The sequence below is a fragment of the Callionymus lyra genome, chromosome 19, assembly GCF_982586985.1.
Source record: "Callionymus lyra chromosome 19, fCalLyr1.hap1.1, whole genome shotgun sequence".
NCBI lineage: Eukaryota > Metazoa > Chordata > Actinopteri > Syngnathiformes > Callionymidae > Callionymus > Callionymus lyra.
Window position 1 is genome coordinate 6,581,152 of NC_141836.1, and position 19,042 is coordinate 6,600,193.

General features: G+C 40.9%; 1 protein-coding gene across 4 annotated transcripts; it reads right to left on the reverse strand.

Moving 5' to 3' along the window:
* Positions 1 to 669: 669 nt before the first annotated feature.
* On the reverse strand, positions 670 to 18,699 carry asb8 (ankyrin repeat and SOCS box containing 8). 4 transcript variants are annotated; one of them, XM_087781121.1, is made up of 13 exons: positions 17,887 to 18,571; positions 17,700 to 17,804; positions 8,306 to 8,377; positions 6,996 to 7,092; positions 6,799 to 6,911; positions 6,556 to 6,717; positions 6,339 to 6,487; positions 6,186 to 6,279; positions 5,982 to 6,101; positions 5,749 to 5,898; positions 2,225 to 2,413; positions 1,973 to 2,078; positions 670 to 1,870 (listed from the first exon to the last, which is right to left on the reverse strand). In XM_087781121.1, exons 1-13 carry the CDS (start codon positions 18,118 to 18,120, stop codon positions 1,647 to 1,649), a joined length of 1,815 nt encoding a protein of 604 aa, XP_087637247.1. In that variant the 5' UTR covers positions 18,121 to 18,571; the 3' UTR covers positions 670 to 1,646. The 4 variants fall into 4 exon arrangements, with proteins under 4 accessions (XP_087637247.1, XP_087637244.1, XP_087637246.1 ...); XM_087781118.1 differs by lacking the exons at positions 17,700 to 17,804; positions 17,887 to 18,571 and adding an exon at positions 14,666 to 14,734 and having other exon boundaries at positions 6,556 to 6,911; XM_087781120.1 differs by lacking the exons at positions 670 to 1,870; positions 1,973 to 2,078; positions 2,225 to 2,413; ... (6 more) ...; positions 6,996 to 7,092; positions 8,306 to 8,377 and adding exons at positions 15,983 to 16,833; positions 18,584 to 18,699 and having other exon boundaries at positions 17,887 to 18,098.
* Between the last annotated feature and the right edge of the window lie 343 nt (positions 18,700 to 19,042).

A 19,042-nucleotide genomic window follows, 5' to 3' on the forward strand; every position in this document is an offset into this window, starting at 1 on the left:
CAGCGATGACGTGGTGACCCCGAGTGAGCTCGGGTGTGTCCGGTGGAAGTCGCACCCGAACCACGAGACCCAGGAATGATGTGGAATTGCAAAGATTGGTTATGGAAGTAAATCAGTGTCAATATTTAATTGTTGAATTAAACATTTCAAACTGTGAATTTTGTCATTTAATCATTAAAATAAACAACATTTGAAGCATTTGATTATTTTTGATAAAATAATAAAAAGGTTGAATTTGTTTTTTTAATAATTGAATGAAAAAACGATTTCTAAATTAAATAAATACATTTAAAGTAATTTTAAATATTAAAACATCTTGATTACAAATTGAATTATTAGAAATTGAATATCAAACTGTGTGTAAAACCTTTTTGTTGAAATCTTTCTTTTTTCCATTCAGTTATTAAAAAAAAAATTCCATCTTTCAGTACTTGATTCAAATATATATGAAAACAAATGCAACCTTCGAAAAAAAATATATATATATACGTACAAATTATAGAGTTCAATTATTCAAAGAAACATATATTGAAAAACAACAACATTTCAATCAAAATACAATCTTCAATAAAAAGATGAAACGTTCAAAATGTAAAATTCAACATCCTGTTGCTCCTGATCTACTTCCATATGTTGCGCACACACACAAACACACACAGCAGATTCTGGATTCATTAGAAATGTCTTTAATTAAAAGCAACTTGTTTAACTTGTTGGACATGCATGAAAAAGTAAATATGTTTATGATACATTTATTTACAAGAAAACGACAGGAGTGTGAGACAGCGTTCATGTGTTCATGTCTATATTATTGCTTCTTTTTTTTATATAAATGTTGGGGTAAGTATGAATCGGATTAATGTTTTTGTAAAAATAAATTACAAGAGAAACAGAAACCAGAGGGTTCAGCTAAAAGGGTTTCAAAGGAAGTTTAGAAAAAGAGTTAATGGATGAAGACAAACAAACAGACAAACAACTAAATATAGTTTGAAGGAACATAAACAAGGAGCCAAATATATAATGGCGGTTCAGTCAAGTTCGAGGTCCAACTCTTCGTGTTCTCACCAGTTCACGTGTCCATGCTTTAAGTTGGAGAAAGTCTTGTTTACAAAACTGAATATAAAAATGTTCATTTGTCTCAAAGAGTCTCAACCAACGACACAACAAACTGTTCCCGACCAGAACCACGTCCACAGAGAACCGGACAGAAGCGCCTCTAAGGGATCTTCATAAAGACTCACTTCCCAGGATCTTCACTCTCACTCTTTGTATGGCTTTGTGTTTTGGTTTAGAGCTGGCGGTCCTGAGACAAGTGATGCGGCAGAACCAGAACCGTCCGCGGTGCTGAGGGTTCTGATATAAATTGTGTGAAGGGAACACAACAACATGCACACACGCACAAGCTAAATATTTTTTGGTGCTTCGCCTAAGACTCTGTCTTGAGTTTGCTCCTGGTCCAGGCGTGTGCGGAGGGTCAGATTCGTGGAGTCGGGGGGGATCCAGCCCCGGAAGTCTCTGGTTTAAGTCTCTGCTGGGGCTCCGGGCTCCAGCTGCTACCGACAGAGCAGGAGGAGGGGCCGCGTGGCAGTCGAGACCAGGAGAGGCACCTGGAGTCCTGCCTCCTCGACACCTCCAGCACCGACGTATCATCTGCCGGCCGACTGAGACTGTGCCGCCATGATGATGTGAGAAGGTCCGGTGTCGGCGCGCTGACCCATCCCGGCCAGCACCGACATGGCCATGGCTTCCGCCGCCGCTCTGGAGCTCAGGCCGTTGTGGACCTGGGAGGGACTCGGGGCCAGAGAGCTGTGTTGGATCACTGGGGCGGGAGAACCGGTCGGTTCTGACGACAGTTTCTCTTCTGCTGCGGCTGGAGAAGCAAACAGAAAAAAAAGAAGTCCAGTCAAGGTCAAGTCTTTACAACATAATTGGTGGCACAAGTCTCCACAAGATGGCGCCATCATCGACTCACCCAGGTAGCTGTTCTTCTTCTGCAGGTTGGTCACGGGGCAGTCCTTGTGGGCCAGCAGCAGCTGCTTCAGATGGGCCACCTCATTCCTCAGCAGAGACACCTCGTTCTTAAGAATAAACCAGAGAGGGAATCAAACCTGCAACCTTTGCTGGCTGAACACTGAAGTGCAAGAGTTTAGGTTTGATTCTACAGATTCTCCAGCAGACGATGGTGAGACAGGTAGATGAGAGAGACATGCAGTGAGACACTGACCGCTAGAGAGACGTTCATGGAGCTCAGCTCTTCTGCCTTCTTCTCGAGAGAATTGACCCAAATCTTTCGTTTCTGGCGGCAGCGAGACGCTGCTGCTCGGTTCCGCTCCAGGAATCGCTGCCGGCGCTCGTCTGGGTCGTCGTCCAATGTGCGCCGCCGCCGCCCACCAGTGGGCTGCGCTGGAGAGACCTGTGACCCAAGAACAAGTTAAATGAGGAAACAAAGAGTTTGATGAAGGGTTGCAGTGTTTACCTGAGTGACTTTGATTATATAATATGACTTTCACCATGGTTACCTAAAATTATTGTGTTGCTGTGATTACATAGTATGACTGTGTCACTATGGTTACCTATAATTATTGTGTTGGTGTGATTACATAGTATGACTGTGTCACTATGGTTACCTAAAATTATTGTGTTGCTGTGATTACATAGTATGACTGTGTCACCATGGTAACCTATAATTATTGTGTTGCTGTGATTACATAGTATGACTGTGTCACCATGGTTACCTATAATTATTGTGTTGCTGTGATTACATAGTATGACTGTGTCACTATGGTTACCTATAATTATTGTATTGCTGTGATTACATAATATGACTGTGTCTCTATGGTTAACTAAAATTATTGTGTTGCTGTGATTACATAGTATGACTGTGTCACTATGGTTATCTTTAATTATTGTGTTGCTGTGATTACATAATATGACTGTGTCACCATGGTTACCTATAATTATTGTATTGCTGTGATTACATAGTATGACTGTGTCACCATGGTTACCTATAATTATTGTGTTGCTGTGATTACATAGTATGACTGTGTCACTATGTAATCTGTAATGTAATGTAATCTATGTAATCACTCTGGTGATTGCTCCTGATGATACGATTCCAGGGTTGAGTCAGTACTTGGGTGACTTAGGTCAGTCTGTCAAACTGAGCCTGAGAAACCTGGGTGTTGTATTTGATAAAGACATGTCTCTTGTTCAACACTGTAGAAAACTGACCAGAAACTGTTTCCTTCAACTGAGAAAAATCTCTAAACTTAGGAAAATGCTGTCACAACATGATCTGGAGCTTGTAATCCATGCGTTTGTTTCTTCTCGTCTGGACTATTGTAACAGTTTGTTTTCATGTCTTAACAAGAAGGAGTTGTCTCGCCTGCAGTTGATTCAGAACTCTGCAGCGAGAATTCTGACCCGCTCTAGTAGAAGAACTCACATTTCTCCGGTCCTTAAAACTCTTCACTGGCTTCCAGTTTCTTTCAGGATCAACTTTAAAATTCTGGTTCTTACTTTCAGAGCTATTCATGGTCAGGCTCCTCCTTACATCACTGATCTGATCCAGCCTTACACCCCAGCTCGGGCTCTGAGGTCTGTGGATTAGAATCTACTTATGGTTCCACGCACACGGCTCAGGACCAGAGGAGAGAAATCTTTTCAGGCTGTTGCTCCTAAGCTTTGGAACAATCTTCCTCTCTCTTTACGCTTGATGGAGTCTACTGACTCCTTTAAGAAACATCTTAAGACGTTTCTATTTGTTCAGGCTTTTCCTTGAATTTCTCGAACTCCTGTGTTGTTCTCAGTATTATCTTGATCTTTGAAGTATGTACTGTTTTGAGTATTGTTTTGATTGTTAAAGCGCTTTGTGACCCTGGTCTCGAAAAGCGCTATATAAATATATATTACTTACTTACTTACTTACTTACTTACTATGGTTACCTTTAATTATTGTGTTGCTGTGATTACATAATATGACTGTGTCACTATGGTTACCTTTAATTATTGTGTTGCTGTGATTACATAGTATGACTGTGTCACTATGGTTACCTATAATTATTGTATTGCTGTGATTACATAGTATGACTGTGTCACTATGGTTACCTTTAATTATTGTGTTGCTGTGATTACATAATATGACTGTCACTATAGTTACCTTTAATTATTGTGTTGCGGTGATAACATAGTATGACTGTGTCACTATGGTTACCTATAATTATTGTGTTGCTGTGATTACATAGTATGACTGTGTCACTATGGTTACCTTTAATTATTGTGTTGCTGTGATTACATAGTATGACTGTGTCACTATGGTTACCTTTAATTATTGTGTTGCTGTGATTACATAATATGACTGTGTCACTATGGTTATCTTTAATTATTGTGTTGCTGTGATTACATAATATGACTGTGTCACCATGGTTACCTATAATTATTGTATTGCTGTGATTACATAGTATGACTGTGTCACCATGGTTACCTATAATTATTGTGTTGCTGTGATTACATAGTATGACTGTGTCACTATGGTTACCTTTAATTATTGTGTTGCTGTGATTACATAATATGACTGTGTCACTATGGTTACCTTTAATTATTGTGTTGCTGTGATTACATAGTATGACTGTGTCACTATGGTTACCTATAATTATTGTATTGCTGTGATTACATAGTATGACTGTGTCACTATGGTTACCTATAATTATTGTATTGCTGTGATTACATAGTATGACTGTGTCACTATGGTTACCTTTAATTATTGTGTTGCTGTGATTACATAATATGACTGTCACTATGGTTACCTTTAATTATTGTGTTGCTGTGATAACATAGTATGACTGTGTCACTATGGTTATCTTTAATTATTGTGTTGCTGTGATTACATAGTATGACTGTGTCACTATGGTTACCTATAATTATTGTATTGCTGTGATTACATAGTATGACTGTGTCACTATGGTTACCTATAAGTATTGTATTGCTGTGATTACATAGTATGACTGTGTCACTATGGTTACCTTTAATTATTGTGTTGCTGTGATTACATAGTATGACTGTGTGACTATGGTTACCTTTAATTATTGTGTTGCTGTGATTACATAGTATGACTGTGTCACTATGGTTACCTTTAATTATTGTGTTGCTGTGATTACATAATATGACTGTCACTATGGTTACCTTTAATTATTGTGTTGCTGTGATAACATAGTATGACTGTGTCACTATGGTTATCTTTAATTATTGTGTTGCTGTGATAACATAGTATGACTGTGTCACTATGGTTACCTTTAATTATTGTGTTGCTGTGATTACATAATATGACTGTCACTATGGTTACCTTTAATTATTGTGTTGCTGTGATAACACAGTATGACTGTGTCACTATGGTTATCTTTAATTATTGTGTTGCTGTGATTACATAGTATGACTGTGTCACCATGGTTACCTATAATTTTTGTGTTGCTGTGATTACATAGTATGACTGTGTCACCATGGTTACCTATAATTTTTGTGTTGCTGTGATTACATAGTATGACTGTGTCACCATGGTTACCTATAATTATTGTATTGCTGTGATTACATAGTATGACTGTGTCACCATGGTTACCTATAATTATTGTGTTGCCAAGGTTACGTAGTATGACTGTGTTTTCATGGTTACCTACGTTGATTGTGTTGCTGAGGTTGCTTTGCATGACTGTGTTGCCATGGTTGCCTACAAATGAAACATGTAACTGTGGATACCTGAGGCTGAGCCGGTGATGGAGCGTCAGGGTGTTGCAGCAACAGTTGACTATGCTCCACTCTTTGGGGAACCATGGGGCTGCCGCCTGTCATCATGAGGCCCAGACTCTGACCCGACGGGCTCTGCTGGGCCAGCGCTGCCTTCAGGCGCTGCAGAAGAAGTTTGTTCTTTTAACCCTTCGTTGCTCTCATGACAACACAATAAAAGTTTGTGTTAGTGAGTGAGTTCTGACCATCTTGGCCTCGGAGTGGAGACTGTAGCCGGAGGGAGAATTGGAGCCGCTGCTGCTGCCCCCTAGAGGAGGGCCAGGAATCCCGGGAATGTTGGGCACCATGCACATGGGCCGGGCCAACTGTGGACCAGAACCATAAAGCAGCATCCATCAGAAAACAAAAGTTTATCAGCGAAATCCTTTGAAGTCGAAGCAGAGACTCACATTGATCACAGAAGGAATCTGGACCGGACCGGGAAGGACCGGCACGGCCTGACCGGAGGGCAGCATCATCATGGGGTAGTGGCTGCTGGGAGACCTGGAGATGCAAGTCGGGTTTAGAACACGACCTTCGGCTGTCACCAGCCTGTCACTCACCCCAAGGTTCTGTTGGACGGCGGCGCCTGCGTGATGACCGAGGTGGGCGAGGGCATGGTGGGCTGCAGGGCGTCGAAGCCCAGGTGGAGCGGGAGGGAGCCGGGCCGCACAATGGTGGGCGTGGGTGCAGAGCTGCGTGGCACGGACTCCTGCGGGACCAGAGAAGAACCTCTCACTGACCCGAACGTCACCTGGGCTCCTCGGTCCTGGGCCTCACCTTGCTCTTCAGCAGTGACTCCCGGAAGTCGTCGGAGGTTCCGGAGATGGAGTCGGGGCTGCACGAGCGCGACGAGTAAACCTCCACCGGGTCCTCCTCCTTGACCTTCACGTCCGACAGAGTCTGCAGACTCATGTCCAGAGCCGAGGACGAGGCGGGCAGCTGCGACCGGCACAGAGACAGGAAGTCCAGATCGGCCGCGGTGCCGCGCGAGGAGACCACCCGAGACACGAAGGAACTCACAGAGCTCTTGGTCCGCTTGTCGTCGTCGTCGTGGACCAGAGAGTTGTCCAGCTCGTTGAAGAGTCCCACCTCCTCGCAGTTCTTCAGGAAGCGAGTGGGAGTGGGAGTTTGATCTGCGGCACAAAACACAAGCTGCCACATCCACTCGCTCGCACAACGCACACACGCGTCGGACACACAACTGGACACGCGTGTACCTGCGATGATGACCGAGTCGGTCCGGGGAGGTCCGAACCTCAGCGTCATCTCGTGCTTGTGCTTGTGCACCGACAGGTGGTCCTCATTGGTGAAACTCTGCAACGTGAGGTGGGACGGCGAAGAGGTGAGAAGCATTTTATCATTTAATTTAATTTAATTCTACATGGTTCACTGGCTAGCAAGGGTTACCTCCTGTAGTTACACATGAGACCCACAGTATAGAAGTATATCAGTTTCAGTAGAATATAGTACGGTTGAATTAAATATTTAAAAAGTTAAAAGAATTGAAATGTTGCCGTTTTTAAAATAAATGAATTCAATAATTTGTATATTGGAAGGTTTAATTTGTTTTTATTGATTAATTTAACTTAATCATTTGTTTATTAAAGGTTGTATTTGTTTGTTTTTTTAATAATTGTATTAAAAAAATCCAAAATAAATAATTTTATTTTTACAAATAGAGTTTGCAAATTACAACAATTACAAAATACATTTTCTAAATTCAATATTTTTCATTCAGAACCTTTTAAATAAAACAATTCTGACTCTTTCAAGAAACATCTTAAGACGTTTTTATTCGTTCAGGCTTTAACCTGATTTTCTGGAACTCCTGTGTTGTTCTCAGTATTATCTTGATCTTTAAAGTATGTACTTTATTGAATATTGTTTTGATTGTTTAAGCGCTTTGTGACCCTGGTCTGGAAAAGCGCTATATAAATACAAGTTACTTACTTACTTACTATATTAGTGCCACAGACAGAATCAAATCTAATATAGATTAAAAAGCTACGAATTAAATCAAAATAAAATATTTTTAAAATGATTGAAAATGGAATATTGAACTATAAAATAGAGTATATTCTTGATTTAATTAATTTAATATTAACATATTAACAAATTAAAATCAAACTTTCAATATACAAATTATAGAATTACATTTTTCCAAAAAATAATTAAACGCTTAAAAACAACATTTCAATTTAAAAAAGATGCATTAAAAGTTTCAACATTTCAAACCATTAAATCAACCATTCAAGAATATACTTCCACAAACTTTGAACTTCACTATATGGTGTGGTTTCAAGTGAACACTTTCTGATTGTGCCTCAGATTCAGGAAGTGCGACGACGCGTCATGTGACCGACGTCTTAAGGGCATGGAAGTGACGAACTGGATGAATCACAGCAAAGTTCTGAGGGCGAGTCAGACGGAGCCGGGAATGTCGAAGTCGGGCTCAGAGTCCAGGCAGAGGACCGACCAGGTGAGTCATGACACACACACACACACACACACACACACACACTCTTACCTGTCCACAGCCGGCGGCGGTGCACACAAACGGTCGCTCGTCCCCCATGCTTGCAAAGATCTTGCAGTGAAACTGTGGAACAGGAGACGAGAACATGATTTCTCCGCCGCTGCAGCAGGAAGCCCGACAACATTTAAAAATAACTCTGGCGGGAGGAAAACACGCCGAGTTTCCCTGGTGACACTTCCTCCACATTGGAGGCCGCGGCGAGCCAATCAGGACGCGCTCGCACAGATGTCAAACAACAAAGAATTCTCACTCGCTCTGTTTCTCCTGCGACTAAAACACACACATCTGCTTCGGCTCGTCTCTCCACACGCACACACACACACACACACACACACACTCATTCTTTGGCTCCATTGTTGATTCAGGACAAATTTGAAGTTTCCTGACATTTGTTCGTGAAGTTCGACATGTGCATGTCAGCCCTACTTCATCATCGGCGCATCTTTCCTGTTCTTTGATTGTAGTCCTGCACGTCCATTAATATGCTCATCGAAGGAATTCAGACGCAAAAATGAGTTTTCTGCAGCAGTGATGTGCCACTGGGGGGAAGCCCCGGGGCAGAGCCGGCACGGAGGTGGGAGATGGAAGAGTCGACGTTCAGCGTATGGCTGACAGCTGGAGCGGCAGGAGTGCGACACACTTCCCTTTGCAACCATCACAAAAGTGTGTAGCTGCAGAAAACTACACTCACACGACACCTTGACTGTTCCACTGTAATGAAGGGCTTGAGCGATAATCCTCTCACGATACTATTTGATACCACAATATTCATCTCACGACACATTACGATATATTAATCTTGTGGTGCGATATATTCAATTCACAACATCATATTATGTAGTCAGCACACGATACCATTCAATTTACTCAACTCACAATACAATACGATATATTCAGCTCACAATACAATTTGATATATTCCACACAATACGATACAATTTGATATATTCTGCTCATGCTATGATTCAATACGATAAATTTCGCACACGATACGATTCAATACGATATATTTACCTCACAATACAATTTGATATATTCCGCTCATGTTACGATTCAATACTATATATTTCGCTCACGATACAATTTGATATATTCCGCTCATGTTACGATTCAATACTATATATTTCGCTCACGATACAATTTGATATATTCCGCTCATGTTACGATTCAATACTATATATTTCGCTCACGATACAATTTGATATATTCCGCTCATGTTACGATTCAATACTATATATTTCGCTCACGATACAATTTGATATATTCCGCTCATGTTACGATTCAATACGATATATTTACCTCACAATGCAATTTGATATATTCCGCTCACGATACAATTTGTTTCGATAATATTCATCTTGCGATATGATTGGCTATGATATATTCAGATCACAATACAATTCAACATGATATATTCGCTCACGATAAAATACAATACCATAGATTCAACTCACGATAAAATACAATACCATAGATTCAGCTCACGATAAAATACAATATGATAGATTCAGCTCACGATAAAATACAATATGATATATTGGCTCACGAGAAAATACAATACGATATATTCCGCTCACGATTCAATACGATATATTCCGCTCACGATTCAATACGATATATTCAGCTCACGATACAATACGATATATTCAGCTCACGATACAATACGATATATTCAGCTCACGATACAATACGATATATTCAGCTCACGATACAATACGATATAGTCAGCTCACGATACAATACGATATATTCCACTCACGATACAATTCAATACGATATATTCAGCTCACGATACAATACGATATATTCAGCTCACGATACAATACGATATATTCCGCTCACGATACGATTCAATACGATATATTCAGCTCACGATACAATACGATATATTCCGCTCACAACACGATTCAATATATCCAGCTCATGATAACATTCTAGATAGAGTACAAGGCGGTATATTTGTTTCATGGAGCGTTTCTATTGTTACTTTAGATTTCACTGCTGCCAACTAGTGGCTGGAAGTTCAACTGCAATGCAAAAAATGTATATTTAAAAGTGTATTGATATTTTTCTGCACCAATGTCTGTGGGTTCTGACCATAATGTCCTCATTTGTGTTTTAAAATTCAATTTTCAACATTTCTTGACTCACTATAATGGATTTAAATTTCTCGCAGCACCACACGTTAAATAAATGAAAGGTCAGAAACTTTTGACCCCGAGTCTCGCAACCAGTTTTCAAGTCGTTGACGTCACCGGACGGACGTGAGCCTGCAAGGGAACCAACGCGACACCCCATCAATCTTGTGGCGCTGACCAGAAGATGGCATCAGGACCGGTCACTTCTGGTGCGGCTGCAGGTTCACGCCGCCCGTATCCAGGGGAACACCTGCTCGCAGCACTCCGGAGGTAACCCTACACCGCTCACTGTTGCCACAGTCGCTCCAGCACCGGGCCGGTTTGGACCACAGCACGGTATTTGTCCCGACTCAGCAGGTGCGAGGGGGAAGAGGAGCCATGTTTGATGGCGCTCACTAGGAAACTGACTAAACAAAGTGTATTTATAGACGGACTGCCGACGGGGTCGGCGGGCGTCTGCGGTGACAAAAAGTCTAGATCTCAGGTGAGGAGCCGTGGAACTGGAGCCGAGGGTGTGGAGCGACACACACACATCCGGACACACACCGGCGAGACGCTGAGACGACAATGTTTTGCGGCGAAGAAACTGTAGAAACTCATTCTTTTGTCGTCCGTGGCGTCGAGGAGCATCTAGTCTATTGTACGGGTGGAAGAAAAATATTGATACACTTAAATATTGCCTTTTTTTAAATGGCATGATTATTTAAGTTGGTTGATTATTTATTTTATTTTGTTGGTTATTTATTTTTATTTATTTTCTTGAATGTGTTAATTAATGTCTGTTTAAGTGTTTAATGTCTTTAATGTTTTGCATGATGGGTCAGAGAGGACCACAATTTAATTTATGCTGTATGTCTTTATACATACATATTTGACAATAAAAGAACATGACTTGACTTTAATTTTTTTCATTAGTCCATGTTATGTCTCAATAAAGTGTGTAAGATCAAATATTTCACTTTTATTACAGTTAACATGCAAATATTGATGGAGTTTTTTTCATTTTTGTGTTTCAATTTGGCCGCTAGGTGGCAGTTATTACATCCTCCGCAGCTTAAGGAACAAAGAAATCCTGAGGACTGAGGATGAGAGGATACAGTGACTCCAGCAGCTTTTAAAGCTGGTTTCAAAACAAATAAAAGCAGTTACGACTTCGTCAAGAGTCATGTGGTCTGTAAATACTACAACACCAGAGTCAAGTACTCTACAATACTACACATATATACTTGTTACTACAGTATCTCAATATACGGTGTTGCTGCCTCAGTGTCATGATACGTACATTTGTGACATCGTCATTAGTCGGATCAAGGCGCATCAAACAGAAAATGACCACAGAAGAACCAGAACCGGTCCATGTGTCCTTGTTTGATTGACAGCTGACTTGAACCTGACGCATACTGGGACGGATCCAGAGCCAGTGGCTGAGAGTACGGTCGTGGCCCAGTGGGTTGACGGTCTCTTTGGAGGGGTTGTGGAAGTTCTGAGGGAAGATCTTGACCTACATTCTGACGGGAGGTGTTGACGAGCTCGGAGATGAGGCTCCGGCGTGTTAGTCGACTCTTGTTACTGCCTGTATCACTCTGTCTGAGAGTGACGGTGAACAGCAGTCACACACACACACACACACACACACACACACACACACACACACACACACACACACACACACACACATGCATCCAGGAGGCTCCCCGCTAACACAAGTCAGTGTTGTAACGCAGGTGTATGCAGGTTTGCACCCCACTTCTGAATCCAGTTATCTTTAGGTGACCCTGCCTACCCTGACTCTCATTGGTCAGTTTAACGGCACTGACCAGCCAATCAGCGACACAGTAGGAAACCTGGGGAAACAAATATTGAATTCCAGCAATTTTTGTTTTGTTTTGTGTAACAGACTGACGTTTAGAGAGGCACCCCTGCACTCTTGTGCGACAATGAAAAAGCGATGAATTCATGAGACATAAATCTCCTCAACGTTATGAAAAAAACTTGAAAATCTAGATCTACTCCCCGAAAGGATCGTAAATCAAGACGGAATACAACATCTTATTTACGTCTGAAAGTCAATCTTACAGGAAATTACCACCACCTTTAATCTTACTCTTTAAGTTATTGTAATATTCCAAATATTATTTGTCTGTTAAATTATGATTTTTTCTCAAAATTCTTAGTTTTAACACAGAAATGATGTGATTGTTTTTTTGTTATGTATTAATTTGAGTTCTTTTGCTTTTTGTCAATAATTCTTGTAGAGCCAAGTTATATTTATACAGTAGTCGCGTTACTGGTAAAGTAATGGAAATTGAGATTAATAAGAATGTTGATTAAAGTTAATATTTTGTAAATCATCAATAAGATACTTTGGTAATCCTCAAATACATATAAATATAGTGGATAAATCAGTTAATTAACAGTTAACAAATTTCTGGTTGATATCGTACAGTTAGTGGAAATGTTGATTTTATTATTAAATGTTGTTTTTTTTAACGATGCCTTTAATATTGAATAATAATACAGTTAACAAAAGGTCTAATGTTCCTCATGTCAAAGATATATTTTCCATGAGTTTTGTCAGATACCGACAGCGACTGCTGTTGAGCCTCAAGGGTTTACGTCCGGATTTCAAAAAATAAATGAATGCATTGTGGAGTTTTCTCAAAAGAAGATGGTGAGAGTCACAGATTTAGTTTCCCTCTTGAGTACAGTATATATAAACACTGGGTGTTACTTTATTATGAATAATGTCATTAATAATTAAGTGATATTATTAAAAATGTTTTAACAAATGTACAAGAGTAACATTGACAATGAAGAATTTAACTCCTGTGAAGTTCCACATGCAGCCCTTTGAATGCATTTATGTGGCCCTTGATTTGTATTAATCATTATTCTTCTTTAAATATGTTTGTCTCAAAACATTTGTTTTATGTCTGAGTATTTAAAAAAAGTGATTAAAAAAATATTTGGGAAAAAGGTACCTCATCAGGCTTAAAAAAAGAGTTATATATAGAACATTGACAGATTTATTTTTAGAAAAATTAAGCTTGATATTAAAACTTTAAGATCCACTGATTAAAGGTAAGTAAGTACAGACTATTTACAAAACTTGTCAGATAGATAGATAGAACTGTATTACACTCAGTTATGATAAAAGAGTTATACTTTCTTGAATATTGTTTTGATTGTTTAAGCGCTTTGTGACCCTGGTCACTGGAAAAGCGCTATACAAATACAAACACTTACTTATAATAGAGTTGTCAAATTGTGCACATTTTGGGCCACTAGTTAAATATAATTACCCACCACTACACTAGGGGGAGCCAGAAACAAAATTTTAAAACCTACAGATTGGACCTTTAATAACTTTCAATTAACGACATAGATGCGAACTAGAGCAGGGGGACACCCACAAGGGCCCATAGTTGCGTAACAACTTAAACGTTTTGACATGTTGTTTACGAGAATTAACCAGAGAACTGATTTCATCACCACAATCCATCTCTGACCACAACGCTGGGGTCACGTGACAACGTGCACCTTCGTCAACCCCATCATCACAACCGAGTGTTGTCAGCGTGACAACTGAGAAATAATAATAATGTGTGTGTGTGTGTGTGTGTGTGTGTGTGACAACGACACGCGGATAAATGAACAACCAGCACGTCTGAATGTTTCTGGAAACTTTATCCTCTGTTACCCTCAAGTGTTCTCTCGTCTCTCTCGGGTTCTGCCTCTTCCAGTAACAGCCCGCCCCCTGTCTCGCTCCCGATTGGTTCAACGTCACGTCGATCAACGGCATCTCAGACATCGCAAGCTCTCGGCGCTGTCATTCAGCGCCAAGCGCGCGTTCCCATTGGCCCGCGCGCTGCGGCTAAAAATGCTGCGGCTAACAGAGGCAGCTAAACGCGTTCACGGGCGGCCCGAGTTCGTGCAACATCGGCGAACCGGTACCGGGGGACGAGGCGACGTGACGTCGCGACCAGAACGCGACGGAAGAGGTGTAAAAAAAAAAGGCGTCGGTGGCGCGTCCGTGCAAGTGAAGGACGAGTGTCAGTCTCTTCCTCAACAGTTGGACACTGACCAAAAGCGCCACTTTTCGCAGCGACAAAGTTGACAAAAGTGCGCGGACGTGACGCCGCTGCGCCACACTTTTGCGCGAGAACTTGTTGTTCGGAGTTTAACGGACGTAATAAAGTGTTTACAAACTCACCGCGGATCCCTCGCTCCCTCTTTCTCTCTCCTGGAATTCGACACTCCCCTCCACATCCACATCTCGCGGGACTTCCCGTCCAACTCTCCGAGAGCGTGAAGTTGAACTCAACAACACCAAAGTATTATTATTATTATTAATTAATTAAACATTGTATTTAAAGATTCTAAAGAAAATCAATAGCATATTCTTTTATTTCACAATTTCATTTAAAAAAAAAAAGCAAAATAATAAAGTATTAATATTATGGATTTAAATGTAAGTAAGTAATTTATATTTATGCAGCGCTTTTCCAGACCAGGGTCACAAAGCGCTTAAACAATCAAAACAATATTCAATAAAGTATATACTTTAAAAGATCAAGATAAAACTGATAACACAACAGGAGTTCCGGAAAATCAAGGAAAAGCCTGAACAAATAAAAACGTCTTAAGATGTTTCTTAAACGAGTCAGTGTGCGCCATAATACTTTATATATACATTCCTAAAACTGTTTGTTTTAACAGCATCAAAATAAAAGTTGAAAACTCCGAAAAACACAAATGTCAAGCACTTTTATTTGTTTTTGTTGTTATATGCGTTAAAAAAAACAGTGTAATTTGACGTTAAAATTAATGTAAAAAAATTCAGCGTATTAAATTCAATTTGCAATCTATAAAAATATAAATATTTAATATAAACATTGAATTACTTACGTTGATTTTTTTTAACACGTTTCCTTTTACACTGAATGCATTTAAAAGTAAATAGTCGGGAGGAAAACTGTGCTTGATGTTTTTCAAATACAAAGTCCGATTATGATGTAAAAAACTTCCGTGCATTTACTTCCTTTACTCTCTATAACAAGATCTACGTGGAGTAGAACTAGTTATACCATTTTTAAATAGTTATCGGAAACTTTTCTGCATGGTTTTATAGAATTATTTGAGCCTCACGCACTCATGCACTCTTAGCACATGTTTTGACGGAAACCAAAACAAAGAAATGATGGCGAGACTTTATTAAAAGCGGAAATAAAGTATATTATTGACAAGAGTAAAAGACAATCTGTATCTGTCATATAATCTTTATAAAGTTGTATATTGTAATTCAATGTATTTCGTTAATTAATAATGAATTGTATGGCCCTTAAATTCTTAAAGTATAAAAAGTGTGTTTACAACACCGCCAATAAACCGGATATATCGTGATAGCGCGACCTCTATGGGCGAGTAAACGCAACAGCATGGACTTTTTTTATTCTCTTATATCACTTCACCGTGTGAGGGTCCAGATGACACCCTTCAAAATCACGTCTGCAGAGAAGAACCTGGTCACTTAAGCTGGAGAATATTTATTTAAAACAAAAGTATTTTCCTTAAACATCAACATTCTCGTCTTCCCACAACACAACCATGTTTATCGACTTGCTGGAGGCAACTTCGTGGAACCACATGCAGGACAAACGGCCAGCAGGTTTGTGGACAGTCTGGCTCAGCACCAAAGTTCAGGAGATTCTCGCACAGACTCTGGAGCTTCTGGGCTGACCCGGCTCAGTCCCGCAGCAGCAGGTAGTCCTTGATGATCTCGGGCAGAGGGAGCTCCTTCACGGCCTGAGGGAGGAAGCGCACGCCCAGGCTCTGCCGCACGGCGCAGCGGGCCAGAGAACGCAAGCTCGGCACCTGAGCCACCATCCCGGTCAGCCGGGCCAGCAGCTGAGGGTCTTTGCTCAGCTCCTTGGGAAGAGTTCCGTCGACCCGTCGGATCTCGAGGCGACCCGCCGCCTGGAACAGCAGCTCCAGACACTCCTCCTCCTGCTCGGTTCCCAGGCCGCGGGCCAGCAGCGCCACCAGGCGGGAAATGGGGGTCTGGCCCTTAAGGTTGGTCACGTGGACCTGAGCGCCGTAGTCCAGCAGAACCTTGACGCTCTCCAGGTTCCCCTTCATGGCCGCCCAGCTCAGAGGCGTGTCGTTGTTGTAGTCCCGAGCGTTTGGACCGGCGCCGCTCTCCAGGAGGGCCCTCACACACTCAGGGTTGTCTTTGAAGGCGGCCCAGTGGAGCGGCGTGTCCTTGTTCCCGTCCAGCGCGTCCGGCTGAGCCCCGTACTCCAGCAGCAGCTCCACGCAGCTCTCGTCCTTCTCCGCTGCGTAGTGCAGCGCCGTGCGGTTGTACCCGTCCAGAGAGTTCACCTGGTCCGGACAAGAGACCCATATTTGAGTTTTTGTACTGAAATGTGTTTGTTTATTTTTAAGCATTACACATTTTTGGGAGATAATTGAATCAAATAGTTTCTAAATAGAATGGTTGAATTAAACGTACATTTTAATAAAAGTTTTAAAATTATTATTAGTTTGATATTCTAATTACAATAACTAAAACAAAAAACAGTATAAAAAGGTTTTGTATAATAGTGGCAACATGTTTATATTGAATTTAAAAGCCTACAGATATTTTCAAAATAATTTTTTTTGACACATACTGTACTTTGGTATTATAATCCCAATAATTAAAAAGTAATTTTCCAAGTTCAATGTTTTTTCATTCGTAGCCTTTTGCCCACCATCCAATATTACTCAGTTAATACTAAAAAAAACATTTGATTTGTCATTATATTTCTTATAATATATACTTGTATTTGAATTTGTTCATGGTATTTTACATTATTTATAGATATTTTCTTTGGTGTGTACATTGCATCTTGTTAATGCTCGTCTTCTAGTTGTTCGTTTTTTTTTGGGCGAGTGTGTGTTTTTTTACGAAAATAAAAAATTAAAAAAAGTCTGGGGAAATATGTTGGTACAATAATACCATAAATAAAAGTCTTAATGATTATTGTATTATTGTTATTACAATATCAAACACTGTGTAAAGAAGAAACATTTACTTTTAATTAAAAAAAAAACGACTTTCAATTTAGAAATACTTGTATTAAACGACTATTAAAAAAACTGACTTGTCACTTTTGTAATGATTAAACAAATATCATTAAAAAAATAGATGTCTCCACATTAGAACATCCTAACAGAACTGACGTCCTTCTCACTGTGGGTCGTACCTCGGCTCCTTTCTCCAGCAGCAGCTCCACGCAGTCGGCGTCCGCCACCATGCAGGCGCAGTGAAGCGGCTTCAGCGTCCCATGCATGCGGTTGACGTCGGCGCCCTGCGGCAGCGGAGGAGAAAGTTTTTGAGGAAGATGTTGCTTCAACCACCATCACCATCACCATCATCTTCATCATCACTACCTTGCGGATCAGGTCCTCCACGTTGTCTTGTGGGAAAGAGCGAATGGCTGCGATGGTTCTGATGAGCCGCTCGGACAAAGAGTATCTGCTCTGGATGCTCTGCATGATGTACCACATAGTAGAGCTCATAAGGAGCTGAGGAACATGGCACCCAGGCCTGGAGGGGGGTCTGGGGGGGAGGTGTTTCTGCACACTGGGTCCTTCAGGAGTTCCTAAAGACAGGTGAAGAGACATAACTGTGCAATACCTGCAGCTGCACAGTTGGAGGTGTTTCCATTTTCACTTAGTTTGGTTGAAGATGAATCTCTTCAATAAACAAAAACATATTTACAAGAATGTTGTTTGCATCTTTAACTTGATCAACACATATTTTTCGATTTTCTTTAGCTTGTTGTTGACGTGTTTTGTTTGCGTTTTTTTGCACAAAAACAGCCCGGATGGTGTTTAAAACCAACCAGCAAGAAGATTATTGAGTAAACGTGCGTTTGTTCGACACCTTCGGAGAAGAAACGTCGCGTTTGTTCAGATGTCAACAAAACTATGACGAGAGCGTTAGCAGCTAGCTGTGCTAACACCTTTAGCATCCGTGTCACCCGAGTTCGTCGAAGAATATAAAGCGTAATATAAACGTAAATGCTTGTGCCACGACCACCGAGTGTGCGGACACAGAAACATCGAGGCACCAGAACCAACGTACCGATTGTCAGCTAAAGATTCTGGAGAGACCGACTCGTCCTGACGCTGCTGCTACGGCACATATGTGACGTCACACGCTGGCCACGCCCCTCGACGGGGAAACTCTCCTATTAAAGATCGCCGGCTCAAATATGGAACTTGAAATATTCTAGGGTTTTTCCATGGACCTGTAATACATCCTTCGATGAACAAAAAAATACCGGAAGTAGAGGAAAGAACAGCTTCTTCTGCTCCAGAATTAGCTCTTGGCAGCTGCAGCGAGCCCGGTTGTGACGTCATACATTCCATCACATTTGTGGACTCCGGAGAATCTGAACTCAGCTAAACTTAAGACCACTTCATACCAGCGGTATACATTTAGAGGTCATGCCCATTAGAAGTGACATCAAGATGGCAGGGGAAAATTGCTTTCAGAAAAAGTGGGGACATTTTTTCATGCGACACATTTAAGTAAGAGTCA

What these genes read in the sequence shown, in the direction of transcription:
- asb8 (XM_087781121.1), bottom strand. Translation starts at nt 18,120, where the DNA reads ATGTCTCTTCACCTGTCTTTAGGAACTCCTGAAGGACCCAGTGTGCAG. An exon ending in TCCACTCCGAGGCCAAGATG is followed by an intron (nt 5,899 to 5,981) that starts GTCAGAACTCAC and finishes CTTCTTCTGCAG; the next exon opens with CGCCTGAAGGCAGCGCTGGC. An exon ending in GAAGAAGAACAGCTACCTGG is followed by an intron (nt 1,871 to 1,972) that starts GTGAGTCGATGA and finishes TTGCTTCTCCAG; the next exon opens with CCGCAGCAGAAGAGAAACTG.